This window comes from Piliocolobus tephrosceles, chromosome 1 (assembly GCF_002776525.5).
Source record: "Piliocolobus tephrosceles isolate RC106 chromosome 1, ASM277652v3, whole genome shotgun sequence".
NCBI lineage: Eukaryota > Metazoa > Chordata > Mammalia > Primates > Cercopithecidae > Piliocolobus > Piliocolobus tephrosceles.
Window position 1 is genome coordinate 215,827,779 of NC_045434.1, and position 27,497 is coordinate 215,855,275.

At 54.5% G+C, this 27,497-nt stretch overlaps 1 protein-coding gene across 1 annotated transcript in view; it reads left to right on the plus strand.

The window, feature by feature from the left end:
- CHD5 (chromodomain helicase DNA binding protein 5) overlaps window positions 1-27,497 on the plus strand; it is an 82,671-nt gene that overhangs the window by 44,336 nt on the left and 10,838 nt on the right. Inside the window, exons 17-38 of the mRNA XM_026448155.2 lie at window positions 63-184; window positions 1,299-1,472; window positions 1,843-1,984; window positions 2,299-2,430; window positions 4,814-4,931; window positions 6,272-6,396; window positions 7,820-8,051; window positions 8,278-8,388; window positions 8,669-8,841; window positions 10,134-10,308; window positions 10,926-11,018; window positions 11,186-11,274; window positions 11,548-11,681; window positions 12,121-12,265; window positions 12,673-12,832; window positions 15,317-15,396; window positions 15,652-15,784; window positions 23,424-23,513; window positions 24,129-24,266; window positions 24,531-24,639; window positions 25,849-25,981; window positions 26,383-26,578. Coding sequence (XP_026303940.1) covers window positions 63-184; window positions 1,299-1,472; window positions 1,843-1,984; window positions 2,299-2,430; window positions 4,814-4,931; window positions 6,272-6,396; window positions 7,820-8,051; window positions 8,278-8,388; window positions 8,669-8,841; window positions 10,134-10,308; window positions 10,926-11,018; window positions 11,186-11,274; window positions 11,548-11,681; window positions 12,121-12,265; window positions 12,673-12,832; window positions 15,317-15,396; window positions 15,652-15,784; window positions 23,424-23,513; window positions 24,129-24,266; window positions 24,531-24,639; window positions 25,849-25,981; window positions 26,383-26,578 — 3,004 coding nt within the window. The remainder of the gene's footprint in view (window positions 1-62; window positions 185-1,298; window positions 1,473-1,842; window positions 1,985-2,298; window positions 2,431-4,813; window positions 4,932-6,271; window positions 6,397-7,819; window positions 8,052-8,277; window positions 8,389-8,668; window positions 8,842-10,133; window positions 10,309-10,925; window positions 11,019-11,185; window positions 11,275-11,547; window positions 11,682-12,120; window positions 12,266-12,672; window positions 12,833-15,316; window positions 15,397-15,651; window positions 15,785-23,423; window positions 23,514-24,128; window positions 24,267-24,530; window positions 24,640-25,848; window positions 25,982-26,382; window positions 26,579-27,497) is intronic.

The following is a 27,497-nucleotide window of genomic DNA, read 5'->3' on the forward strand; positions in this document are numbered from 1 at the left end:
GAGTTGCCCAGGGCGAGGGGCCGCCCAGAGCCCCCTGATGGTCCCCCCTCTCCTCCCCTCAGTTTTTTAGGGTCTTAAACAGCTACAAGATTGATTACAAGCTGCTGCTGACAGGGACTCCCCTTCAGAACAACCTGGAGGAGCTGTTCCATCTCCTCAACTTCCTGACTCCAGAGAGGTTCAAGTGAGTCACCTGGATCCAGCCAGGGAGGTGGTGGTGGGGCTGGGGTGGCCCCAGTGAAGACAGATCAATAGCCCATTCTGGCTGTGAGACCTGCTCGGCCGTTCCTTCCTCATCAGTAAAATGGGAGTGTTAGCGACGTCCCTGCTTTGACCTCCTGCAGAAGCACGGTGTTGGGGTGGGTGGCGTGGGTACCCGGGAATGTTTGGTAAATATCAACCGCTGCTAATACCACGACTCTTCCTTAGCTCTGCCCTAGACCACCCAGGGCTCCTCCTGGACTACTGTCCCTGCCTGCACTCCCCTGGCAGGTTCCTTTCCCTCTGCTGAGACCCAAGTGACTCACATGGGCAACCGTGGTGGAGGCAGAGGCCGCTCCCAGGTGGCCGGAACCCACTGCCCAGCCTCCTCATCTTCACCTACCTCCACTTGCCTGCTCAGAATGGGGCGTTCAGGGTGCAGAGTGTTGATTTTGGAATCGGGACATGTATTTTTTTTTTTTTTTTTTTAAGAAACAGTCTCACTCTGTCGCCCAGGCCAGAGTGCAGTGGCTTGATCTCAGTTCACTGCAACCTCCGCCTCCTGGGTTCAAGCTGTTCTCCTGACTCAGCCTCCTGAGTAGCTGGGATTACAGGCATGTGTCACCACACCCAGCTAATTTTTGTATATTTTTAGTAGAGATGGGGTTTCACCATATTGGCCAGGCTGGTCTCGAACTCCCGACCTCAGGTGATCCGCCCGTCTCAGCCTCCCAAAGTGTTGGGATTACAGGCGTGAGCCACCAGGAGATGTAGATTTGTGGGCAGGTTTTGGCAAAGCTGGACTGTATCAGCTTGGGCACTTGTCAGACTCAGTTTCCTCATCTATTATCTGGGTAATAGAGAGCTCCTGTCCTGGACGGTTTTGAGGATGGAAAGGTGTCCAGTGTGGCTGAGGAAAAGAGGGCTGTGATGTGTAGAGGTGACAAAGCTTAGACAGAAATTGAGACAATACCCAGGGCAACGCCAGGGCTCCCTGGTTCACCAGCCAGCCAGCCTACATGGGCTGGGCGCTCTGCACCCTGCCTCCCCTGTCCCGGTCCTCTGCTCCTGGCTGTTATCCCAGCTTTTTGTTGCAGCAACCTGGAGGGCTTCCTGGAGGAGTTTGCTGACATCTCCAAGGAAGACCAGATCAAGAAGCTACATGACCTGCTGGGGCCGCACATGCTCAGGCGGCTCAAGGCTGACGTGTTCAAGAACATGCCGGCCAAGACCGAGCTCATCGTCCGGGTGGAGCTGAGTCAGATGCAGAAGTGAGTGGTGGGCTGAGCCAGGAGCAGCCTGTGTGCGCCCTTTCCCCTGGGCTGCTCTCCTGGGTCGCTTCCCAGGTGGGTGGAGGGCTCTTCAGCCTCACTGAGGCTTGGGCTCATGCTTCGCATACACTTTTTTCATGGGGCCTCTTCTCAGGTTTTAGTGACCAGCGTTTGGGCCACCTGAGTGCTAGCAGTGTCCCCCAGTCACTTGCAGGGGGACTCCAGGCTGGTGGCTTCACCTCTTGGGGGTCCCTTGGGTCTCCCTGTAAATGGGTGCTTGGCCACCAGCTTCCAGCCCCGCTGCAGAGCAGAGAGAGCCCTCTCGGAGGTGGGTCTGGCCCAGCCTGCCTTTCCTCGTGCCCTGCTGCAGGAAGTACTACAAGTTCATCCTCACGCGAAACTTCGAAGCGCTGAACTCCAAGGGGGGCGGGAACCAAGTATCGCTGCTCAATATCATGATGGACCTGAAGAAGTGCTGCAACCACCCCTACCTCTTCCCTGTGGCTGCCGTGGTAGGTTTCCCTGGCCATCATGGAACGTTGCCTGTGGCCACTCTGGTAGGTGCTGGGGAACTTAACGTGGAACCCGCTGCTGTGGTAGGGCTGGCACGGCGGTGAGCCCTGCCTGGGAACAGGGGGCCTGGAGCCAGGGCCATGGGACCCACGGTCTACCCCGCACTGTGGAGCCTGGCTCGGGTGTGGGCCTCATGTTCAGCAGGCAGACAGGCCATCACCCCATTGCTCAGCACTTGCCTGTTCCTTGCGGCCCCTTTGGCGCAGCCAGAGAGGGGAGCCTGCCAACGCCCCACCTCCTGCTGTGTCTACAGGAGGCCCCCGTCTTGCCCAATGGCTCCTACGATGGAAGCTCCCTGGTCAAATCTTCAGGGAAGCTCATGCTGCTGCAGAAGATGCTGAAGAAACTGCGGGACGAGGGGCACCGTGTGCTCATCTTCTCCCAGGTGCGCTGCCCCTGCCCAGCCCCGCCCCGGCTCCACACCCCACAGAGAGCATCGTGCCCTGATGCTTGGGGGCGCAAACTTGCTGGCACCCCTCAGGACCCAGTGCCGGTCCCATGCAGGTCACGTGACTGTGTGTCAGGGGTCACGCCCCCGTGCTCTGGCATGATGCAGCTGAGGAGCTCAGAGCACATTTGCCATAAGGAGCAGCATCTACCCGCACCTGCCCTTCTGGTCTGCATGTCCAGGCTGGTAGACAGCCCCCTCCTCCCCTGCAGCTTGGTTTCTCGTTAAGGTGGGGCCCTGGGGTATGGTTGGGAGGAGCTCCTCTCTCCGATAGGCCCTGAGGGGCCACTGGCACCTGGCTTGTTGGCTTGGAGGCAGGGCTGCCGGCTCAGCTGTGTTCATTTCTTTCTCCATCCCTTTGTTTGCGTCTGTCATAGTCAGGCTGTGTGCTGGCACACGGGTGCAGGGACCAGTGATCTAGTCCCTGTCCTCAAGCTGCTCAGTCTACTGTGGGAGACAGCTCAAGGGACAGGTACCTGACCCTGTGGTCAGCTCTGTGTTGGAGGCCACAATGATGATCCTACAGGGTCATGGGGCTAAAAATGCTCCTCTTGTGGGCCGACTGAGCTAGGCCCCTTGTTCAAACCCAGAGTCTGGGCCATGGCTCCTCGTGCACAAACCTCAACTGAAAGCAGCGTCCGCCGCCTGCAGCCCCAGGTCACCCTGCCGGGCTGCTTCAGCGCAAAGAATACTGGAAAGCAGGGCAAGTTTGAGACCAGCGGCTGAGCCAAGGAGGGAGCTAGAGTGGAGATGGATCCACACCCCCCAGTACCTCGGTACAAACACGAGACGCAAGTCTGGTCAGAGGCCTTGAGATACCGAGTAATGGGAACCACACAGCTTCCAGAAATGTGCACGCGGGGCAGGTGGCAGAGACGGGACCCTCCTGCCCAAAATGAGCCTATGAACCCCAATTCCAAACCCATACAAAAGTGAATGCCGAGACATCCCCCAAAGCAATAAATAGAATCCAAATAAGAAAATAGGGGCTGGGTGCAGTGGCTCACCCTGTAATCCCAGCGACTTGGGAGGTTGAGGCAGGAGGATGGCTTGAGCCCAGGAGTTCAAGGTTGCAGTGAGCTATGATCTTATCACTTCAGTCCAGTCTGAGTGACAGAGCAAGACCTGTCTCTTGAGAGAGAGAGAGAGAGAGAGAGAGAGAGAGAGAGAGAGAGAGAGAGAGAAAGAATAGGATAGCCTGAAAAGACTTTACGTAGACGCGTTTAGGATCCTCAAAAATGATGGAGTAATTGACATCCTAAAATAAAGAAGAAATTAAGCAAAAGCAGGAAGAACTGAAATAGGAACAACTGGATAGAAACATGCATGAAATTGAGATAAAACATTTCAACAGACTGGACAGACTCTGAACACTGTTGAAGGGAACTTACTGATGAATTGGAACCTGGTGCTGAGGCACTTCCCCGGAATGCAGTGTACAGAGGCAAAGATAAAACAGAGAGAACATGGAAGACACCTTGAGATGCTCCAACAATCATCCAATTGGAGTTGCAGAAAAAAGAGAAAAAATGGTGAAGAAGTTGGATTTGTTGAGAGTTTACAGACCTGGAGAGAGATGTGAGGTCTCAGATCTGGAGTGCATTCTGGAGTACCAAGCAAGATAAATATAAATAAATGAACCCTTAGACACTTTAGAACCCCTAGGTACTTTAGACCTAGTACCTACAAAATAAGGGCAACAGATCGTTCTCAGTCTTCTTAACAACAACAGGTGGCAGGGACCGTGGCAAAATCTCCAATGCACTGAGGGAAAATGTGTGCTGATAGTTTTATATCCAGCTAAACTCTCTCAAGAGTAAGGAGAATTACACGGGGTCATGGGAGCTTAGAAGGGACTGCCTTTCTTTTCTCATGGGGAGGAGTGAAATCAGGGAAGACGTCACAGAGGTGGTGTTTGTTTGTGTTCCCTAGGCAGCAAGGGGGTGGGTATTCCAGAAAGAGAGTCAGGTAGTTTGGAATGGCTGGGGGCTGTGAAGGAGCGCTAGTCCAGCAGAGCCCTGAATACGGGGCAAGAAGATGGAACTTAGTTCTGTGTGGTGGGAGCAGGGGCGGCTCATGTCAGAGCCCTGATTTAGGCGAGTGGCTGTGGGGCTGGGCAGGAGGATGGATTAGCTCCAAGGGGTGAGGTCGGAAGCTTTGTTCTTCCCCAGCGTCCTGCATTGGGCCTGCCTGGGACCCAGCTGAGTCCCCACCTAGCAGGCGGCTCGCTCCCTCCCCTGGCTGTGGCGGGGTCCCTGCCCATGGCGCATGGGGCCCCTTGCCCCTTGGCAGTTCCTCATGTGCCTGTCTCAACCTGCAGATGACCAAGATGCTGGACCTCCTGGAGGACTTCCTGGAGTACGAAGGCTACAAGTATGAGAGGATTGATGGTGGCATCACCGGGGGCCTCCGACAGGAGGCGATCGACAGATTCAACGGTACCCCCATCCCGCCCAAGGGTTCTGATTGAGACCCCTTTTTGGCCTCTTCTCCCAGGCCTGGTTCTTAGCCAGGCCACCCAGCCAATATTGTGTAAGCAGAGCCCCACCAACAGCTGAAGACAGCAGGCCAGTCCCAGGCCACGGCAGCTTCCCCTGAGTTGCCAATGTTAAAAGGATTCCTCCCATGGAATTGGAGTTCTGAGGGGCCCAGCAGATAACGCCTGCTGGGAATGGAGTTAGACAATGAGAAAGGCAGACGGGGGCCTCTAATATTGACACCAGGTAAGCCCCAGTTAAAAGTGGTGTTGGACAGAGCCTGCCGTGTGGCAAATGGTGGCAGGAGGTCCAGAGATGCATGTGCTACCTGGGGCCACTTCCAGAGTCAGGAGAGAGTGAAATGGCCGGGCCACACATGATCAGGTTCTTCCCCCAGAGTCACCCATGCTTGGTCTTCCCTGGCTGGGAAGGAGAGACGGGGGCAGAGGCGAGGAGGGTCTTGCCAGTGGAGCTCCTCCTGTAGCAAAGGAAACTTCTGGAGTGGGAAGCAGTCAGCTGCAAGCTTCAGTAGCAAGTTTGCAACAAATAACAAGCGTCGTTTCCCTGGGGCGTCAGCCCTTAGAAAGGGGCTGGGCCACGCTCTCCAAACGCCTGAAGCAGTGATTCCTTTTGCACACTCGTGCCAGACAGCCAGGAGGAATAGCAAGTTCAGAGTTAATATCAGGGTCTAGACGTGGCCCAGCCACACGTGGAAGCAAGAGTGGCTGAAGCCCTGGATGTGCCGGGGGCCTGTTTGCAGCTCCAGTGGGGGCTGTGGTCAGTCCCAGGTCACTGAAGGGCCCTGAGAGGCTGAGAACCAGCCATCCTGTGACAGGGTTGCCCAGTGGGGTGGGACCCCAGGCCCTGCAGCTGTGCCCCTGAGTTTTCCCAGGCTGCCCTGGCAGCATCGGTGGGCCAAGGGAAGCCAGGTGTGGGAAGCTGGGGTGACATGGAGGACTGAGCTCTCTGGGCTCTGCTTGTACTTTGCTGGCGGCTTGCACTTTGTTTTTTGCTCATCTGGGCTTTGAAAATTGACCTCCTCATTCCAGTGACCTCCCATTGGGCCAGGGCTCAGAGCACACTGGGGGCTAACTGGGCTTGGGCAGGCCTCCCCTCTGGCTCCCCTGAGTGCAGCTATGGCCACCTGTCTCTGATGGGGTCTCCGGCTTGGTCCTTCTCTGCCAGGGACCTGTTGCTGCAGTTCCTTCCCTCTGTTCTCCCCACCTCCTTTCCGCCTCGCCTGTCTCCCCGCCCAAGGTATACCCCCACAAACAGCCCATCTGCTGGCCTCTCTTTTTCAGCCCCCGGGGCTCAGCAATTCTGCTTCCTCCTTTCAACCCGGGCAGGTGGCCTGGGCATCAACCTGGCCACAGCCGACACTGTCATCATCTACGACTCGGACTGGAACCCGCACAACGACATCCAGGTCTGTACCGCTGCCACCCGTCACCCTCCCAGGGGCCTCTCATCCCGGGCCTCAGGCAGGTTCTGTCCTTCACGCCCTCCTGGCCATGACCTCCTCACCTACCCTGCTGCTGTGGGCCTCCCTCCCCTATGGAGTCTCGGCCCCAAGAGGGGCCCTGGGAGTGAGTGGAAGCTCATCCTTCCAGCTCTGTCCTTGTCCAGAGGAGGAAACAGGCTTGGAGAGGGCAGGGAGAAGGCAGGGGAAGTGTCCCGGGGCACACAGCAGTTCGTCGGGGCCTCTGATCTGGTCTTCCCCATCCTCAGGACCAAGGAGGGAGGCAGGAAGAGGGAGCCCTGGGACCCAGAGGGGCACCCATTTTGGAGGGGGCAGAGAGCAGAGAGTGGGGCCTGTGGGAGGTGAGTGGGGGAGGATGAGATAGTGCAGGGGGCAGATAGGGCTGATAAGGAAGGATGGAAGGGCTGCGGGAGGAGGGGCTATGGGAATAGAGCCACCCTCGTGTCCCTGGCCACCCCTCTTGGGCACTGGGACACACACATCGAACACTTACAAATGTAGGGGACACATACAAATTTTTTTTTTTTTTTTTTGAGATGGAGTCTGGCTCTGTCGCCCAGGCTGGAGTGCAGTGGCCGGATCTCAGCTCACTGCAAGCTCCGCCTCCCGGGTTTACACCATTCTCTCGCCTCAGCCTCCCGAGTAGCTGGGACTACAGGCACCCGCCACCTCGCCCGGCTAATTTTTTGTATTTTTTTAGTAGAGACGGGGTTTCACCGTGTTAGCCAGGATGGTCTCGATCTCCTGACCTCGTGATCCACCCGTCTCGGCCTCCCAAAGTGCTGGGATTACAGGCTTGAGCCACCGCACCCGGCCGACACATACAAATTGATGTCTCTCATTCACGTGTGTGTGCGCCCATGCACACAGATATACAGGCCACACCCAGGCCACCTCATGCAGGGCTGCACAGCAGCACCTCCTTGTATGATATTGGGCAGATTCAGCTCCTTGCTGCCCTCAGAAGGCGGCTGCGTGCCTCCAGCACATGGTCTTGTGGTCCCATTAGTGGTTCGCTCACGGGGAAATGCAGCCTCCTCCTACCTCCCCATGGCCCCCATGAAGCTCTGTGTGGCTTCAGTTACACTTAGCACACTGGCCGTGTCATCCCTCACACACTCTTGCACACTTGCAGTCCTGCCTGCTTCCACTGGCTGGGAGCTTTTCCACTCCAAACCCAGCCTGGCACCCAGGCTCGTGGGAGGCTCTGCAGTCAGGGAGGGAGCCCAGCTGCAGGGGTGCACGCACCACATGCCTTTGCCTACACAGTCATGTACCCCATTCCATGCTCTTGAGCTCATCAGTGTGACCCCCTCCATTGCCTGGAGCCCTGGGTGAGCCACGGGTGCTGAGGTGCAGGTCTCCCCAGGCCTTCAGCCGCGCCCACCGCATCGGCCAGAACAAGAAGGTGATGATCTACCGCTTCGTGACTCGGGCCTCAGTGGAGGAGCGCATCACGCAGGTGGCCAAGCGCAAGATGATGCTCACCCACCTGGTGGTGCGACCTGGTCTCGGCTCCAAGTCGGGGTCCATGACCAAGCAGGAGCTGGATGACATCCTCAAGTTCGGCACAGAGGAGCTCTTCAAAGATGATGTGGAGGGTGGGCCTCTTTTCCGAGGGAGCATGGCGGGGGACTGGGGTGGTCCCGCTGAGACACCCATCCGGGGCTTGCTGGGGTCCCTGCCCGCTCCAACACACAGCCTCTCTCCTGCACCCCCAACCTGTGTCTCCTGGCCAGGACAGCCCAGGGTGGTGTCTGGGCACTGCCCACCAACCCTGCAGCCCTCTGTGCTCCTGCACCAGTGCTCTCCTCCTCTGTCTGACAGGCATGATGTCTCAGGGCCAGAGGCCGGTCACACCCATCCCTGATGTCCAGTCTTCCAAAGGGGGGAACTTGGCTGCCAGTGCAAAGAAGAAGCACGGTAGCACCCCACCAGGTAGGGGTCAACCCAGCCTAGTCTCAGCTCCTCCTCCGACCAGGTGGCTGCTCCTGCAGAGGTGGGGTTCCTCGACCCGCCCTCACTTGGGTGTCCTGGGACTGCCGGGTGGACGGGGAGCGGAGCTGTTACAGTGCGGTTTCCTCTGTCTGGTCACCACGCCTCTCAGCTGCAGCCCCTGGTGGGGATGGGAAGGGCTGTTGTTCGGAGTCTGTTCCCGGGTCCCCGGGGCTGGACCAGGGCAGTCTTTGTCCCCGCACTGCACTTGCCTGCTCCCCAGGTGACAACAAGGACGTGGAGGACAGCAGTGTGATCCACTATGACGATGCGGCCATCTCCAAGCTGCTGGACCGGAACCAGGACGCTACAGACGACACGGAGCTACAGAACATGAACGAGTACCTGAGCTCCTTCAAGGTGGCGCAGTACGTGGTGCGCGAGGAGGACGGCGTGGTAAGGTCCCAGCTTGCCCTCCTTCCGCAGCCCCGCCCTCCACTGTGCCCACACCTTCCACTATGACCCCGCCCTCCTGCCGCAGCCAGCCCCCCAAGCTGTGACCCCGCCCTCCAGCCTCAGCCCCCCTCATCCAGCCGCAGCCCTGCCCTCCCTGCTGTGACCCTGCACTCCAGCCTGTGTTCCACTCTCCAACCACGTGCTCAGCCGTCCCCGCTGGGGCCCTGTCGCCCCACCCCTGGGCTCAGGACTACACATAGCAGTGAGGGAAGGGACGGAGGCAGTGCTGAGGGCAGTACAACTACATGGACTGGCCACTGCCCTTGCACACATCAGCCGCCTGCTCCGTGGCATCATCCCGGCTCCAGTCCAGCTCCCCCACTCTCTGAAGTGCAAGCTGATCTGCCACCCCATTGCACAGAGCCCCGAGCCCGGAGTCTGGTTTCAGTCCCTACCCGGCTGCGCCCTCCCACCCCTTCCTCAGGGCCTGCATCTCAGCCCTGCACCTGGACCGCCAATGTTCCAGAACGCCCTACACTTTTCTTTTTTCTTGAAATGGAGTCTCGCTCTGTCGCCCAGGCTGGAGTGCAGTGGCACAATATCGGCTCACTGCAACCATCGCCTCCCAGGTTTAAGTGATTCTCGTGCCTCAGCCTCACAAGTAGCTGGGATTACTGGCATGCACCACCACACCTGTCTAATTTTTGTAGTTTTAGTAGAGACAGGACTTTGCCATGTTGGGGAGGCTGGTCTCGAACTCCTGACCTCAGGTGATCCACCTGCCTCGGCCTCCCAAAGTTCTGGGATTACATGAATGAGCCACCATGCCTGGTCTGCCCCATGCTTTTCTCCCTTCTCCACCGGGCAAAGCCCAGCTGTCCCCGAGGGGCTCCTTGTGGGTCTGTCCTGGGGGCCTTTCCTTTTCCTCCTCTGCTCCCCAGCCCTCCTGCAGACCCAGTGAGCCCATGACCTTTTCCTTTGAAACCAGGAGCCTCCTGAGGGCAGGCATGGGAACTTATTCAACTCAGTACCCCAGTCCTTGGCCCGAGGCCGGGAAATACTTGCTTTGTGAATGGATGAATGAATAAGTAAATGATTGACTGGATAGGGGCAGGGAGAGGAAGACCAGCTAGGGCTGGGGTGATCAGAGAAGGCTTCCTGGAGTAGGCAGGCCATCCCATTAATCCTTGAGCCCCGAGGGGGCAAAGGGCAGGTCAGGTGGAGGCAGCCTGAGGCTTCCGGGAGGGCAGAGATGGCCCCACCTATGGAGCCTGTGGTGCTGGCTTCCCCAGGAGGAGGTGGAGCGGGAAATCATCAAGCAGGAGGAGAACGTGGACCCCGACTACTGGGAGAAGCTGCTGCGGCACCACTACGAGCAGCAGCAGGAGGACCTGGCCCGCAACCTGGGCAAGGGCAAGCGCATCCGCAAGCAGGTCAACTACAACGACGCCTCCCAGGAGGACCAGGGTGCGTGCCCGGAGGGAGGGACTGGTGCCCCTCGCCCAGAGGTGGAGGGTAGGGCAGGAGTCTGTCAGGGCATCCCTGTGCAGAACCCCTGGGAGGTGCAGGCCGGGAGAGCTGGGCGAGTGTGCCAGGAGGGATGGTGCCCCATACCCAGAGGCGGAGGGCGGGGCAGGATTCTGTCAGGGCATCCCTGTGCAGGACACCCCCGGAGGTGTGGGCCAGGAACGCTGGGCGGTGCTGGTTGGAGCTGGGAGGCAGCTTTTTGGAGGAAAGGGGACTGGGGGCAGGTGCAGAGCTGTTGGGTGTTTGGGGGAACAAGGTGTGACATCAGTTCAGTGACTTCGCCGCTGCTCGTGATGTGGCCTTGGTCAAGCCCCATGTGCACAGAACAGTGCAGTATGTGTAATGTGTGGGTACACACAACCCTTAGTGTATCATGTGGTGGTGTTGGGATTATTAAACGAACCCACAGGAAGTAGGTGGGCTGTTGTCATTGTCATTGTCACTGCTGTCTTACGGAGCTGGGGTGCAGTGGCTCGGCATGGCCCTGGGCGTGCTTGAACTTGAGGGTGGGCTTTGCTGGTACAGCTCGCTCCGTGCCCCTGTCTCGCCCTCTGCAGAGTGGCAGGATGAGCTCTCCGACAACCAGTCCGAATATTCCATTGGCTCCGAGGATGAGGATGAGGACTTTGAAGAGAGACCAGAAGGGCAGGGTGAGTCTCAGTGTTCGTGGTCTGGGCTACTGATGAGGCCACGTTAGGGGAGCTGATGGCAGCAGGGGCGGGGCTGGTCTGGGGTGCCGCTGTCCTTGGGGGTCAGAAGACGGGAGTCAGGAATCTCTGGGCTCCCACCTGAGGAGCTGTGGCGGGCTGCTCCCCAGGTGGACGACGACAATCCCGGAGGCAGCTGAAGAGTGACAGGGACAAACCCCTGCCCCCGCTTCTCGCCCGAGTTGGTGGCAACATCGAGGTGGGGCCTGTCTGTTCCCGCAGCTCTTTCTGTCCCCGCTTCCTGCTGCCCCTGGGGTATGGAGGAGGGCTGGGACACTGCCCAGGGTCTCATGCCAGGTAGAGGCGGGGCTGGGACAGAACTTGGTCTGGTCTTCGCCATCAGGGTCCTGCCCCAGGTGGAGGCCCCTTCCTGCCTTCTGTTCCTCCCATGCTTTTCTTCCCCCATCCCAGAATCCTCCGCCCCCACCCTGGCTCTGTCCTGGGCTCATACTCCCGCGCTCCACCCGCCCAGGTGCTGGGCTTCAACGCCCGACAGCGGAAGGCCTTCCTGAACGCCATCATGCGCTGGGGCATGCCCCCCCAGGACGCCTTCAACTCCCACTGGCTGGTGCGGGACCTTCGAGGGAAGAGCGAGAAGGAATTTAGGTAAAGGGGCGAGGTGGTGGCCCAGGGTGTGACCACCTGTCCCTGGGTAGGGCAGGGTCCTGCGGGTGAGCCCTACGAAGGGCAGCATTTGCTCCCACCAGGATAGGGCCGTCTGGAAAGTTCACTGCCATTTGATCTTTGGGTGGCTGGAGTCCTGGTGCCGGGCAGGGCTGATTTGTAGAAAACACTCACCAGTTGGTTTGGACCAGTGGGTGTTACGGCAGCGAGGAAGATCCCGGTCACCCAGGGCCAAGGCTGTCCTAGGAGTTCCCCTTGCCAGGGCGGCCCTCTCTGTCCTTTGCCGGGCCTGGCCCAGGCCTGGCTGGGAGGGGGGTGATGGCTGATGATGATCCAGGAGTCCCCCGGGGTCCCGCCAGCCCTCTCAGAGAGTTCTTGCCGGCCCCCCACTCCCTGAGCCCCAGTCCCCCCGCCACCCCAGAGCCTATGTGTCACTCTTCATGCGGCACCTGTGTGAGCCGGGGGCGGACGGTGCAGAGACCTTCGCAGACGGCGTGCCCCGGGAGGGCCTCTCCAGGCAGCACGTGCTGACCCGCATCGGGGTCATGTCACTAGTTAGGAAGAAGGTGGGTGAGTAGCTCTCTGTGGGGCCCTTCCTGGTGGCTGCCTGGGCTCCTGGTGCTGTCCCTTGGGGGTCAGTGGTCAGAAAACAAGTGCCTCTCTCAGGCCACATAGCTGCCCAGGGTCTGAGTCAGGCCAGAGGGACTGACCTGGAAAGCCTTTCTGGGTGAGGGGCCTGTGGGGTGGAGGTCAGGATGGTGGATTACATACAGTGGGAGGACACACGGGGTAGGAAGGTGGGCAGGGGGGGCTTGTGGTCAGGAGGGGCCTGGCTTGGCCAGCCTTGGGCGGCGGCAGCAGCTACCCCAAGCCTGTGACGCCTTCAGCCCCTCGGCTGCCCTGAGGCTCTTAGGGCTGAGCTGCCACCACTGCCCTCCCTCTTTCCCTCCCACCTTCCGTCCCACCACCCCAGGTTCAGGAGTTTGAGCATGTCAACGGGAAGTACAGCACCCCAGACTTGATCCCTGAGGGGCCCGAGGGCAAGAAGCCAAGCGAGGTGATCTCCTCGGACCCCAACACACCAGTGCCCGCCAGCCCTGCCCACCTCCCGCCAGCCCCGCTGGGCCTGCCAGGTCTGTGGGCTGGGTGGGCCGGGGAGGGCACCGGGGTCATGGAAAGTGGCAAGGTCACAGCAACCCCCTAGTCTAACCCACACCCCACAGAAGACGGCCTCTCCTTCCCCCAAAGCTTCTGTTTGCAGAAATGTCACTCTCCAGAGAGTTTTTCATTTTAATGACAGTTTTGAGATATAATTGATATACCTACTGCAGAATTCACTCTTTTGAAAAACTGGCTGGGCCCAGTGGCTAACACCTGTAATGCCAGCACTTTAGGAGGCCAAGGCGGAAGGATCACCTGAACTCAGGAGTTTGAGACCAACGTGGCCAACATGTTGAAACCCCATCTCTACTAAAAATACAAAAGATTAGCTGGGTGTGGTGGCATGTGCCTGTAATCTCAGCTACTCGGGAGGCTGAGGCAGGAGAATCACTTGAACCTGGGAAGTGGAGGTTGCAGTGAGCCAAGATCACGCCACTGCACTCCAGCCTGGGGGTACAGAGCCAGACTCCATCTCAAGAAAAAAAAAAAAATACTGTTCAGTGATTTCTAGTATATTTGCAGGGTGTACAACCATCGCCACTGCCTCAGGCTAGAATGTTTTCATTCCCCTGAAAAAGAAACCCCGTACCCATTAGCAGCCACTGCCTATCCCCAGAGATAGACCCCAGGCCTGAGCAGCCACTAACCCACTAACCCACTAACCTGCTTCCTGTCTCTGGATTTCGCAATGCTGGATGTTTCGTGCGTATGGCACCACACAGTGCGTGAGCCTTTGTGTCTGGCTTCTGTTGCTCAGCCTGGGGTTCCAGGTTCATCCACATTGCAGTGGGCATCAGTGCTTCAGTCATTCTGCCTTATGGCTGATAATGTTTTCTTTTCTTTTTCTTTTTTTTTTTTTTTTTTTTTGAGACGGAGTTTCGCTCTTTTTTCTTTTCTTTTCTTTTTTTTGGAGTTTCACTCTGTTGCCCAGGCTGGAGTGCAGTGGCGCGATCTGGGCTCACGGGTTCACGCCATGCTCTGCATCAACCTCCCGAGTAGCTGGGACTACAGGCGCCCACCACCACACCCGGCTAATTTTTTGTGTTTTTAGTAGAGATGGGATTTCACCGTAGCCAGGATGGTCTCGATCTCCTGACCTTGTGATCTGCCCGCCTCGGGCTCCCAAAGTGCTGGGATTACAGGTGTGAGCCACAGCGCCCCGCGGAGTTTCGCTCGTGTTGCCTAGGCTGGAGCGCAATGGCATGATCTTGGCTCGCTGCAACCTCCGCCGCCCAGGTTCAAGCCATCCTGCCTCAGCTTCCTGAGTAGCTGGGATTACAGGTGCCTGCCACCACCCGGCTAGTTTTTGTATTTTTAGTAGAGAAGAGGTTTTGCCATGTTGGCCAGGCTGGTCTTGAACTCCTGACCTCAGGTGATCCACCCACCTCGGCCTCCCAATGTGTTGGGATTACAGGCGTGAGCCACTGCGCCTGGCTGGTAACGTTTTCTTGTATGGATTTACTACATTTTGCTTATCCATTGCTCTGTCGATAGATTTTGGGTTGTTTCTACTTTTTGGCTGCTGTGAATAATGCTGGTGTATTTCACGTTTGTGTGGACATAGGTTTTGAGTTCTTTTGGGCAGATATCTAGGAGTGGAATTGCTGGGCCATGTGATAACTCTTGTTTTCCCTTTTGAGAAACTATTAGACTGTTTTCCGAAGTAGCTGTACCATTTTATGTTCCTGCTAGTGTTGTGCGAGAGTCGCGGGTTCTCCACGTCTTCAGCAGTACTTGTTCTCTGCCTTCATGGTTCTAGCTGTCTTGGGAGCATGAGGTGGTGTCTCACTGTGGTTCCGATCGGCATTTCCCTGAAATGCGGACATAGCTATCCCCCTGGTGAGGGGTGAGGCCAGGCCCTGAGAAGCTGCGTCTTCAAGCATAAGGGAGCCCTTGGAGGTGGACACATCTTGGTTTGCTTCTTGGCTGTGGCCTGAACTCTGTCTCACCTTGGGCAAGTCACCTAAGCTCCGTGAGCCTCCGCTTTCCCAGCTGTGCCCACCTCCCAGGGCTTCTCAGAGCCGCATAAGTGACCAGCACTTTGCAGTGTGTTGGTGGCTGACTTGGCAGGGAGGAAACTCACACCCTCTCCAGTGGCACACAGCCAGCCAGCCTGCCCGAAAGCTAGGACCAGACCAGGCGTCGTGGCTCCCAATCTGGGCCTCTGTCTGCCTCACTTCCCTGCCTCCAGATGAGCAGCCACTGCTGTGTGTGGCCTTGTCCCGACAGCCCCTCACTTTGGTCTCACTGGGTTCAAGGTCCTCCAAACATTACTAAGTCATAGGCCTGGCCTGGCCTCTCTGACTTAGCCGGGGATCCTGCCTGTCTCTCCTGGAGGTGCTTGGCTGCAATGGAGCCTCCTGAAGGCCAAGCCCCACCTCTCTGCCACCCCACTCCCTGCCCTACCCCTTCCCGTCTGAGCCCACCTGTCTCACCTCTTTCCCTTGATCTTTCAGACAAAATGGAAGCACAGCTGGGCTACATGGATGAGAAGGACCCGGGGATGCAGAAGCCAAAGAAGCCCCTAGAAGTCCAGGTGTGGAACGTGCTGGCGTCTGGGTCTGTGGTGTATGTGGGGTGGAGGTTGGGTCTGGGGACCTTCTCGGGTCCTGCACAGCAAGGTGGAACCCAGGCCTCCTGGCTCCCTTTTCGGGGCTCTGAGTCGGGGTGGGCAGACTGGGAACAAGCAATGGGAGCCAGGAGACTGGGTTCGCAGCCCAGCGCACATTCCCCGCCCTCCGTTCCTGGTGAGGCCCCAGGCCCTGCAGTTCTCCTGGCTTCCCCTCTGCAGGCCCTTCCAGCTGCCTTGGACAGAGTGGAGGGCGAGGACAAGCACGAGAGCCCAGCCAGCAAGGAGAGAGCCCGAGAGGAGCGGCCAGAGGACACGGAGAAGGCCCCGCCCTCCCCGGAGCAGCTGCCGAGAGGTTGGGCTTCCTGCAGTCCGCCCACCCCAGTGCCATGTCTGGCCTCAGCAGGCCTGGGTTCAGAGAAGGGCAGGTGGCTGTACTTCACTCATTTCTGCCTGGCAGAGAGGTAGACTCCAGCCTTGTGCAGGCCCCCTGGTGAGGGGAGGCCAGGAGCTCAGGCCTCTATATAGGGACTTAATGGACTTTAACTTTTTTTTTTTTTTTGGAGAAAGGGTTTCACTCTGTCACCCAGGCTGGAATGCTGTGGTATGATCTCGGCTCACTGCAGCCTCCGCCTCCCGGGTTCAAGTGATTCTTGTGCCTCAGTCTCCCCAGTAGCTGGGACAACAGGCGTGCACCACCACACCCAGCTAATTTTATTTTTAGTAGAGACGGGGTTTCATCATGTTGGCCAGGATGGTCTCGATCTCTTGACCTTGTGATCTGCCAACCTCGGCCTCCCAAAGTGCTGGGATTACAGGTGTGAGCCACTGTGCCCGGACAATTTTTTTTTTTTTTTTTTTTTTTGAGACGGAGTCTCGCTCTGTCGCCCAGGCTGGAGTGCAGTGGCCGGATCTCAGCTCACTGCAAGCTCCGCCCCCCGGGTTTACGCCATTCTCCTGCCTCAGCCTCCCAAGTAGCTGGGACTACAGGGGCCCGCCACCTCGCCCGGCTAGTTTTTTGTATTTTTTAGTAGAGACGGGGTTTCACCGTATTAGCCAGGATGGTTTCGATCTCCTGACCTCGTGATCCGCCCGTCTCGGCCTCCCAAAGTGCTGGGATTACGGGCTTGAGCCACCGCGCCCGGCCTTTTTTTTTTTTTTTAATTTTTAGTAGAGACTGTTGGCTGGGCTGGTCTCAACCTCCTGACGTCAAGTGATCCACCCACCTTGGCCTCCCGCAGTGTTGGGATTACAGGTGTGAGCCACCTCGCCTGTTGGTCTTTGACTTTTCTTACTATACAGAGATTGGCGGTTATTGGGCTACATTTTTATTTGTGATTTCTGACTCAATTGCATTGTGGTCTGAAAACATGAGTCTATCTGAGGTTGTTGAAATCTACTCTCTGGCTCGATACAGTCAGATTTTGTAAATGCTGTATATGTGCTTGAAGAGAATGTCTGTTGCCTAACTGCTGGGTTTAAGGTTCTAACTATATGCATTAGGGCTGGGCGCGGTGGCTCACACCTGTAATCCCAGCACTTTGGGAGGCTGAGGCAGGTGGATCACCTGAGGTCAGGAGTTTGAGACCAGCCTGGCCATCATGGCAAAACCCTGTCTCTGTTAAAAATACAAAAATTAGTTGGGTGTGGTGGCGTGTGCCTGTAGTCCCAGCTACTCAGGAGACTGAGGCAGGAGAATTGCTTGAACCTGGGAGGCAGAGGTTACAGTGAGCCAAGATCATGCCATTGCACTCCAACCTGGGTGACAGAGCGAGACTCCATCTCAGAAAAAAAAAAAAAAAAAAAAAAATATATATATATATATGCATTAGATCAGTAGATAATACATGCTGGTTATGTTGTTCAAATTTTTAATATCTTCACTAGTATTTGGTTTGCTTTGATCAGTCAGTTTCTGAGAGACTTGTGTTAAAATCTCTCATTATAATTATGGATTAATCTCTTTCTTCTTATAATGCCAGATTATGCTTCATATCATTTGAGATTGGGTTGTCAAGTGCATATTTGTTCAGGTTTTTAATATTTTTCTTGTGAAGTGTGCTTCTAATTATTGTGTAACAACCCTCTTGTCCCTCTTTAAACTTTTTGCTTAAAAGTTTATTTTTGGGCCAGGCGTGGTGGCTCATACCTGTAATCCCAGCACTTTGGGAGGCTGAGGTGGGCGGATCACAAGGTCAGGAGTTCGAGACCATCTGCCGAAAGTGGTGAAACCCCCGTCTCTACTAAAAATGCAAAAAAATTAGCTGGGCGTGGTGGCAGGCGCCTGTAGTCCCAGCTACTCGGGAGGCAGGAGAATGGCGGAAACCCGGGGAGGTGGAGCTTGCAGTGAGCCAAGATCGTACCACTACGCTCCAGCCTGGGTGACAGAGCCATACTCCGTCTCAAAAAAAAAAAAAAAAAAGCTTATTTTTGCTGATTTGGGTTGGTCTTTCTTTTGTTTAGTACATATTTGTTACGCCTTTTTCTATTCCTGTTTTTTTTTTAATATAACAGCTCTATGGTGGTATAATTAGCATATCATACAGTTAAGCCACTTAAAGTATACCAGTCAGGTCGGGCGCGGTGGCTCACGCCTGTAATCTCAGAACTTTGGGAGGCTGAGGCGGGTGGATCACCTGAGGTCAGGAGTTTGAGACCAGCCTGGCCAACATGGTGAAATCCTGTCTCTACTAAAAATACAAAAATTAGCCGGGCGTGGTGGTGGGCGCCTGTAATCCCAGCTACTCAGGAGGCTGAGGCAGGAGAATCGCTTGAACCCAGGAGGCAGAGGTTGCAGTGAGCCGAGATCCAGCCACTGCACTCCAGCCTGGGCAACAAGATCGACACTCTGTCTCAAAATAAATAAATAAAGTATACCATTTGTTATTTTTAGTACATCCAGAGTTGTGCAACCATCACCATTATCTAATGCCAGAACATTTTATCACTTCAAAAATAAATTCTTCTTACCCATTGGTAATCACTCCCCATTTCTTCGTCTTCCTCCCAGCCCCTGGCAATCACTTCTGTCCTATGGACTGGCCTATTCTGAACATTTGATACCAATGGAATAATACAATACTTTGGCCCTTTGTGTCTGGCTTCTTTCATTTAGCATAGTGTTTTTAAAGTTCATCTATGTTGTGGAGTATATTAGTACTTCATTCCTTTTTTTTTTTTTTGAGACAGGGTCTTGCTCTGTCACCCAGGCTGGAGTGCAGTGGCATGATCTTGGCTTACTACAGCCTTGCCCCGCTGAGTGCAAGCGATCTTTCCACCTCAGCCTCCCAAGTAGCTGGGACTACACAGGTGCACATGCTGACACACCCGGCTAATTTTTGTATTTTTTTGTAGAGATGGGGTTTTGCCATGTTGCCCAGGCTGGTCTTGAACCCCTGTACTCAAGTGATCCTCCCACCTTGACCTGCCAAAGTGCTGGGATTACAGGCAGTACTTCATTTCTTTTTTTTTTTTTTTGGAGACAGAGTCTCGCTCTGTCGCCCAGGCTGGAGTGCAGTGGCGCGATCTCCACTCACTGCAAGCTCTGCCCCCCGGGTTCACGCCATTCTCCTGCCTCAGCCTCACGTGTAGCTGGGACTACAGGCGCCCGCCACCGCACCCGGCTAATTTTTTTTTTTTTTTTTTGTATTTTTAGTAGAGACGGGGTTTCACAGTGTGAGCCAGGATGGTCTCGATCTCCTGACCTCGTGATCCGCCCGTCTCGGCCTCCCGAAGTGCTGGGATTACAGGCGTGAGCCACCGCGCCCGGCCTACTTCATTTCTTTTTATGCCCAAATAATATTCCATTGTCTGGCTCTACTATGTTTTGTTTATCCATTCATAGTGATACATATCTGAGTTGTTTCCACTTTTTGGCTACTGTACGTATTTGTGTACACATTTTTTTTGTGTGGGTATAGGTTTTCAGTTCTCTTGAGTATATATCTAGGAGTAGAATTGCTGGGTCATATGGCGATTCTCTGCACCATTTTGAGAAACTGCTGAATTGTTTTCCATGTGTATTGCATCAGTTCACATTCTTACGAGCATGTGTGAGGGTTCCAGTTTCTTCACATACTTGCCAATACTTGTTATTATCTGTTTTTTGAATATAGTCACCCTAGTGGGTGAGAAGTGGTATCTCATTGTCATTTTGATTTGAGTTTCCTTTGTGTATAAAGATGTTGAATATTTTTTCATGTGATTATGGCTCATTTGTATATGATTTGTTGAAGAAATGTCTTTTCAGATCCTTTGTCTATTTTAAAATTGGATTTTTAAAAAAATTATTGAATTATAAGAGTTCTTTTTAAATTAATTAATACTTTTAGAGACAGGGTCTTACTATGTTACACAGGAGGGCTTTACCTGTAATTCTCTAGCATTAGACATTTGAGTAGCTAGGATCACAGGCATGTACCACTGTGCCTGGCTTGTATGAGTTCTTTATATAGATTCATGTTCCTCATCAGATACATGATTTACAAATATTTTTTTTCATTTCTTCACTTTTAATCTCTTTGTAATGTTTTAGGTCTTTTTTAGACAGTATATAGGGGATTCGTCATTTAAAAATCTAATTATAGGGTCCCTATCTTTTAGCTGGCTAGTTTAATCTCTTTACATTTATTGTAATAATAACTAGGTATGTGGATGGGTTTCTACTCTCTTATTTTGTACTTTATATATATCCTTCTCTTTTCTCCTTTTTCCTCCTTTCCTGACATCTCTTGGATTGATCAAATTTTCTTTGTATCTTGTCTTTTCCCCCTCAACTTATTTGGAAGGTTTATAGTCAATTTCATTCTGTATTCTTACATTTTTTTGGTGGGGGGGGCAGAGTCTCACTCTGTCGCCCAGGCTGGAGTGCAGTGGCGCTATCTTGTCTCACTGCAAGCTCGCCCTCCTGGGTTCACGCCGTTCTCCTGCCTCAGCTTCCCAAGAAGCTGGGACTATAGGCGCCTGCCACCATGCCCAGCTAATTTTTTTTTTTTTTGTATTTTTAGTAGAGATGGGGTTTCACCATGTTCACCAGGATGGTCTCGATCTCCTGACCTCGTGATCCGCCCACCTCGGCCTACCAAGGTGCTGGGATTACAGGGGTGAGCCACCGCGCCCGGCCTGTACTCTTACATTTTTAACATGTATCCCTCTGAGTAATATGAGGACTTTAGATAGCTTTAGTTCTAACTCACTTCCCTTTCATCTGCCACATTGCTGTTGCCCAGTATTTTAGTTTCAGTTTGTTTTTACTTTCCCAAATTTGTTGTTACGGTTATTTCTAAATCTTTAATCCTTTTTTAGATATTCTCACATTCTTAACAGTTTGTGTTTGCTTATTTGTTCATCATTGCTTCATTCAAAGTCCTTCCTAAAGTACACCTTTAATGGTGCTTTCAGCAGTTTTTTGGGGAATGGTAAATTCTCATTGTTATTTTTCTTTTACTCTTGAATAGTTAGTACAATTAAAGATGGGATAGGGATCTTCCCTCAGCACTTTGCAGATATTCTTCCCTTTTTACTTGGCATTCATTATGCTGAGAAGGCTGCTGAGAAGCTGAGAAGGCTGCTGTTGGTGTAATTGTTGCTCCTGTATAGGAAATTTGTCATTTCTGTCTTTTCTCACATTGAAAGACTGCTTTTAAGACATTCTCTTTGTCTTTGGTGATAATGTAGCGTCACTACAATGGAGGGTATTTTTTGTTTTGTTTTTAGAGTGAAGTTTTTGTTTATCTTGTGTGTGACTCACTGTGATTCTTAAAGCTGAATATTTATGTCCTGCATCAATTGTGGGAAAACTCTCAGTCATTCTCTCTTTGAATATTTTCTTTGTCCTCATTATGTTTATTTTCTCCCTCTGGAATTCCTATTACTCATTGATTGGTTCATTCATCCGACAAACGTGTATATATACACATGCATATATATAGAGAGAGAGACCCTGCTGAGTGTCAGATGCTGTCCCAGGCACTGGGGTCACAAGCAATGAACCAAAACAGCTGAAAGCTTCATTCCATGGAGTTTATATTCCAGTGGGGAACACAGGCAATCACCAATAAACAGAAATACATGTTGTTCAACCACAGACTCCAAATGCTCTGAAGAAGAAAGCAGAGTACAGGGTTAGCAAAAGATGGGTGCTGATAAATTTTCATATCTCTTGCTTCTTCTTTGTTATCTATTTCTCTGCCAGGCTTTTGGAGTCATCCTCAGATCCAGCTTCCATGTATATTTTCTTTGCACAGCTGTGTTTTAAAGCCTTCCCATTTTTATTATTTTGCATGGCTGTGTCACAGATTACTGCAAACGTAGTGGCTTAAAACAGCACTCACCATGAGCTCACAGTTGTGTGGGTCCGACGCCTGGCGTGGCGTAACTGGGTGTTCTGCTCAAGATGTCACAAGGTTCAGGACATCAAAGTATCGACTCGCTTGAGTTTTCATCTGGAGGCCCTGGGGAAAGGTCCACATCCAAGCTTACTCTTTGTTGTTGGCAGATTTCAGTTCCTTGAGGCTGGAGGACTGAGGTCCCATTTCCTTGCTGGCTGTCAGCTGGGTCCATTTTCAGCACCTGGAAGCCACCACATTCCTGCCATGTAGCCTAGTCTGTCTTCAAGCCAGCAATGGTGAACAGAAACCCTCCCATGCTTCGAATCTCTGACTTCCTTTTCTGTGACCAGCCAGAGAAAAGGGCTCATGTGGTCGGGTTAGGCCTACTCAGGTCATCTCCCTGTTTTAAGGTCACGTGTGCTACAAAACGGAACCTGTTCTGGGGGGTCAAGTCCATCCTCTTCACCTTCCAGGGGATTTTGCAGGGCGTGGACACCAAGGGCCGGAAGTCTTGGAGCACATCTTAGAATTCTGCAATCAAAATGTTAATGATTGTGCTATTTCCTTTCCTTTTTTTTTTTTTTTGAGATGGAGTCTCTCTCTGTCATCCAGGCTAGAGTGCAGTGGTGCAATCTTGGCTCGCTATAGCCTCTGCTTCCCGGATTCAACTGATTCTCCTGCCTCAGCCTCCTGAGTAGCTGGGATTACAGGCACCTGCCACCATGCCTGGCTAATTTTTGTATTTTTAGTAGAGACAGGATTTCACCATGTTGTTCAGGCTGGTCTCAAACTCCTGACCTCAAGTGATCCACCCACATTTCTAGAAATTTTATCTGTTTTTTTTTTTTTTTCTAGTTTTGAGGGAGTCTTACTCTTTCCCTGTGGATTCTCTTGCTTCTTTTTCTTTTTTCTCTGTCTTTGGTCACTCTAGACATACTTATTTTAGAGCAAGCTTTTTCAGCCTGTGTGGCCCGTGGGCCAAATGTGGCCCAGGATGGCTTTGAATGCAAATCAACACGAATTCGTAAACTTTCTTAAAACATTTTGAGTCTTTTTTTGTGAGATATATGTATGTGTGTATGTGTATGTATATATATTATATATATATTAGCTCATCAGCTGTCGTCAGTGTTTAGTGTATTATGTGTGGCCCAAGACGGTTCTTCCAGTGTGGACCAGGGAAGCCAAAAGATTGGACACCCCTGTTTGAGAGTCTCTGACATTGTCCTGTTACCCCCAGGTGCTTGTCTGCTTCCTGTGTGTCGGCTGGTGGGGGATCATTGTTTTCTGGGTTTGGGTTGGGTGCATCCTCATCAGGGGCTGTGATTTTTATCTGCAGGAGCTCCCTGTCCTCTGGGGGGTGGGACTGTCCTTTCCCTTTTATTTCTGGAGGCTCAGGCCGGGAGGTTTCATGGGCAGTCTCCCTCTGGGAGCAGCTTTGTGATGCTGCCTCTGCCTCGGGTGGTCCCGTTCAGATCCCACACCCATGAGGATGAGTGGCGTTAGCGACTGCACCTGGCCGAGGAGAGCTCTTTTTGGTGGCACCTGTTGGACTCTGCAGGACGTATTGATGGATAGGGTTCTATGGGTGGAAAGCCACCAGCCCAGAGTCCTCTCTGCTTTCTGGGACCCCACCCCACGCTGCGAACCCTCTTTTTCTTGCAGAGGAGGTGCTTCCTGAGAAGGAGAAGATCCTGGATAAGCTGGAGCTGAGCTTGATCCACAGCAGAGGGGACGGTTCTGAACTCAGGCCAGGTCTGGGGCTCTTCTGTGTTCTCCACCTGTGCCCCATGGTCCCTTGTGGGACCCTATTCAGCCTCCCACAGTCTCCCAGGCACTGTCCCCTTGGCCCCAGGCCTGATTGGAGCTGGCAGCTGGGAGCCTGGATTCACCAGCACCTCACAGCCAGGGCTGGGGACAGACTCTCCGCTCCTCTCTCCTGAGCCCTGCTGTGCCCCAGCCTCTGAGTGAGAGGAGAGCTGGTCATAGAGCCTGGCCTGGGGGATTTGGGGCTCACTTGGAAGCTTTGCATACCTCTAGGCATTGGAATGTTCTGGAACAGTTGTCCTCAGCTCAGCCCCCTCAGGCAGCTCTGTGTCTTTGAACGTGAGCTGTACTTTCACAGCGCTCTCCTGTCCTGCTCCCGGGCGGTCGTGATGTGGTCGGGGAGGAGCACTAGGGCCTGGAGCTAAGCCTCCCGCCCAGGACAGAGAGAAGGACCGTTGGCTTGTTTGAGACCCTTCTGGGCGGCGAGCCCCCTGAGGACAAGGGGATGTATTCTGCTTGCCTCCTGGGTCCCCAGTGCTTGGCAGAGAGAGGCCCCGGGCACTGTTTTGGGATGGATGAAAGAATGTGATCTGTCCCCGGCAGATGACACCAAGGCTGAGGAGAAGGAGCCCATTGAAACACAGCAAAATGGTGACAAAGAGGAAGATGACGAGGGGAAGAAGGAGGACAAGAAGGGGAAATTCAAGTTCATGTTCAACATCGCAGATGGGGGCTTCACAGGTATTGGGGTTGGGGGAAGGGCAGAGAGCTGAGGCTTCCTGACTGTGGGTCCCAGGAGTCCAGATAAAGTTACCCAGTGGTAATTTTATACTGGAGTGTGACTGGTTGATAGAAGTCCATTGTATAACCTTTCTTAGCAACACTGGAACTCTGGACCTCTGGGGGTGGAGGCAGTGGCAAGTAGGGAGGGAGTGGCTCTCCAAGCCTGCCTGTGTGTGAAAGCTGGGGCACTTCTCATCCTGCTGACCTTGGCTCGTTTCCCAGAGTTGCACACGTTGTGGCAGAATGAGGAGCGGGCTGCTGTGTCCTCGGGGAAAATCTACGACATCTGGCACCGGCGCCACGACTACTGGCTGCTGGCGGGCATCGTGACGTATCCTTGGCCAGGCCGGGCTGGGCAGGCACTTGCCTGTTCCTCTGTGGACCTTGGGGAGAGCCCTCTGAGGGCCCTGGGGAAGCCTTCCTGGCTCTTCCTCAGTCTTCCTGGTTTCTGGCGGTGGCTAGAAATCCTTGGCATTGCTGCGTCGCCCGCTCCGCACCACTGTCATCACAGCTTCTTCCTTGTGTCTCTGGGTCCACATTTCCCTTTTTTTTTTTTTTTTTTTGAGATAGAGTTTCATTCTGTCACCCAGGCTGGAGTGCAGTGGCTTGATCTCGGCTCACTGCAACTGCCACCTCCCGTGTTCAAGTGATTCTCCTGCCTCAGCCCCCTGAGTAGCTGGGATTACAGGTGCCCACCACACCCGGCTAATTTTTGTGTTTTTAATAGAGACAGGGTTTCACCATGTTGGCCAGGCTGGTCTCGAACTCCTGACCTCAAGTGATCCACCCGCCTCAGCCTCCCAAAGTGCTGAGATTACAGGTGTGAGCCACCATGCCCGGCCTTTTTCTTTTTTTTTGAGATGGAGTCTCGCTCTGTGGCCTAGGCTGGAGTGCAGTGGTGTGATCTCAGCTCACTGCAACCTCTGCCTCCCGGGTTCAAGTGATTCTTCTGCCTCAGCCTCCTGAGTAGCTGGGACTACAGGCATGTGCCACCACGCCTGGCTAGTTTTTGTAATTTTAGTAGAGACGAGATTTCGCCATGTTGGCCAGGCTGGTCAAGGCTCCTGGCCTCAAGGCCTTGGCCTCCCAAAGTGCTGGGATTACAGGCGTGAGCCACCACGCCTGGCCCCAGATTTTCCTCTTATAAGCATACCAGTCATTGAATTGAGGGCACACCCTAATGCAGTGTGACCCTTTTTTGATTACATCTGGAAGTACCCTGTTCCCAAAAAACGTTCCCATTCACAGGTGCTGGGGGCAGGACTTAAACGTATGCACCCCAGGTTGTTGGGGTGAAGAGTTAACCCTCTGAAGTCCCAGGGCTGTGTCTGGTGCACCCAGGGCACCTGTCAGTGTCTGCTGATACTGTCACTGTTGTGTCATCAATATGTTCATCGTGTAGCCTGGCTTAAGGACTTGCCTGAGAGCATACGGCAGGATGCCGATCCCCGGGCTGGCCCCGCCCTCTGCCTGAGCTGCCTCCCCCTATGGCCCCACCTCTTCCAATGGCCAGGTTTGCCCTTAACGGTGCCCCACCCAGGCACGGCTACGCCCGCTGGCAGGACATCCAGAATGACCCGCGGTACATGATCCTCAACGAGCCCTTCAAGTCTGAGATCCACAAGGGCAACTACCTGGAAATGAAGAACAAGTTCCTGGCCCGCAGGTTTAAGGTCAGTCTTCTGAAGGGTCAGGGGCTGCAGGGGTGGGGAGGGACGGGGGGCCCCTCCCAAAGGCAGAGGAACTAAAAAACAGCAACCCCTCCCCATGTACGTGGGTCACGCGGCCATGAAGCAGTCAGTAAGTCCATCAACTAACAATGGTGGATCCTTGCTCTGGCCCTGGCCCCATGGGGAGTATCTGCCACCTTGGGGTGATGAGGTACAGAGAACCCGGCTTGGTGACAGCTCCAAGGGTTGGCCACCACCAGGCCAGAGTGGTAGGCAGATGGCAGTACGTCTCCTTTCCCTCCTTTCTGCCGGGATCCTTGGCCTGGGGCGGGCGCTGGTGGAGGACGGAGGGTAGCTATTCGGGGGAGGGGAGGGGCCGGGCCGACGCTGCCCCCTACCCCCAGCTGCTGGAGCAGGCGCTGGTCATTGAGGAGCAGCTCCGGAGGGCCGCGTACCTGAACATGACCCAGGACCCCAACCACCCCGCCATGGCCCTCAACGCCCGCCTGGCTGAAGTGGAGTGCCTTGCCGAGAGCCACCAGCACCTGTCCAAGGAGTCCCTTGCTGGGAACAAGCCTGCCAATGCCGTCCTGCACAAGGGTAAGCGAGCCCTGCGCCCCGCGGTGTGCCCCCCTCAACCTTCCTCCTGCCCAGCCAGTGCTCTTGGCTGTAGATGAGGGTGCTGAGGGGGTAGGGGCTGGGGACAGATGTCAGCCCCGAGGGTGGTGGACTTCTGGACCAAGATGGGACAGTCCTATCATCAGACCCCTCATCTCCCCTGGAGGGAAACTGAGGCTACTTGCTTCTCCAGCCTGTTTCTCAAGCCCGCTCTGTGCAGGCCCTGACCTGGGCTAGTGACACACAAAACCACGAAACTGTAAAGGCTTCTGAGTCCTGACAGCGTGCCTTAAATGCATTGTGTCTTTAGCGCACGTGATATCCATCAGCCGGGAGCCTTCTCGTTGGCCCTGTGCGGGAGGGGGAAGTAGTTTGCCCAAGATCTCCCACGATTCAGACCTTTGGTGCTGGCTGCACATCTCTGCCTGTGGTCACGGGGCACAATTCTGCCTTCGGGGCTCCCAGCTGGCTAGGGGAGGGAGTGGCCCTGTGGTGAGAGTTGCTGGACCCATCCCCGTGCCTTGCAGCCCTCCTTAATGGACTTCCACCCTGTGCCTAGCAGGGCCTGGGGCTGCAGGCCTCCCTGAGGACTCTTAGGAGGGAAGCTTCTGGCTGGCTCATCTGCAGCCTGTGGCCCCTGCCCAGCCCAGAGGGACTCCTGGGACGAGTTCTCTGGAAGCTTCTGCTGTGTCCCCCACTTGGCAACGCTGCCTGGCAGCTTGGGAGGGCCTGGTGCAGAGCACCTCCTGATGCCCGGCTCTGGGCGAGGGCAGACATACACCCTTGCAAATAAGACCCAGCTCTCGGGCTGCCTCCCCTGGCATAGCTCTTCATCCCTCCATCCCTCCATCCTTCCTCCATGCCTCTGTCCTTCCACCCCTCCATCCCTCCATTCCTCTGT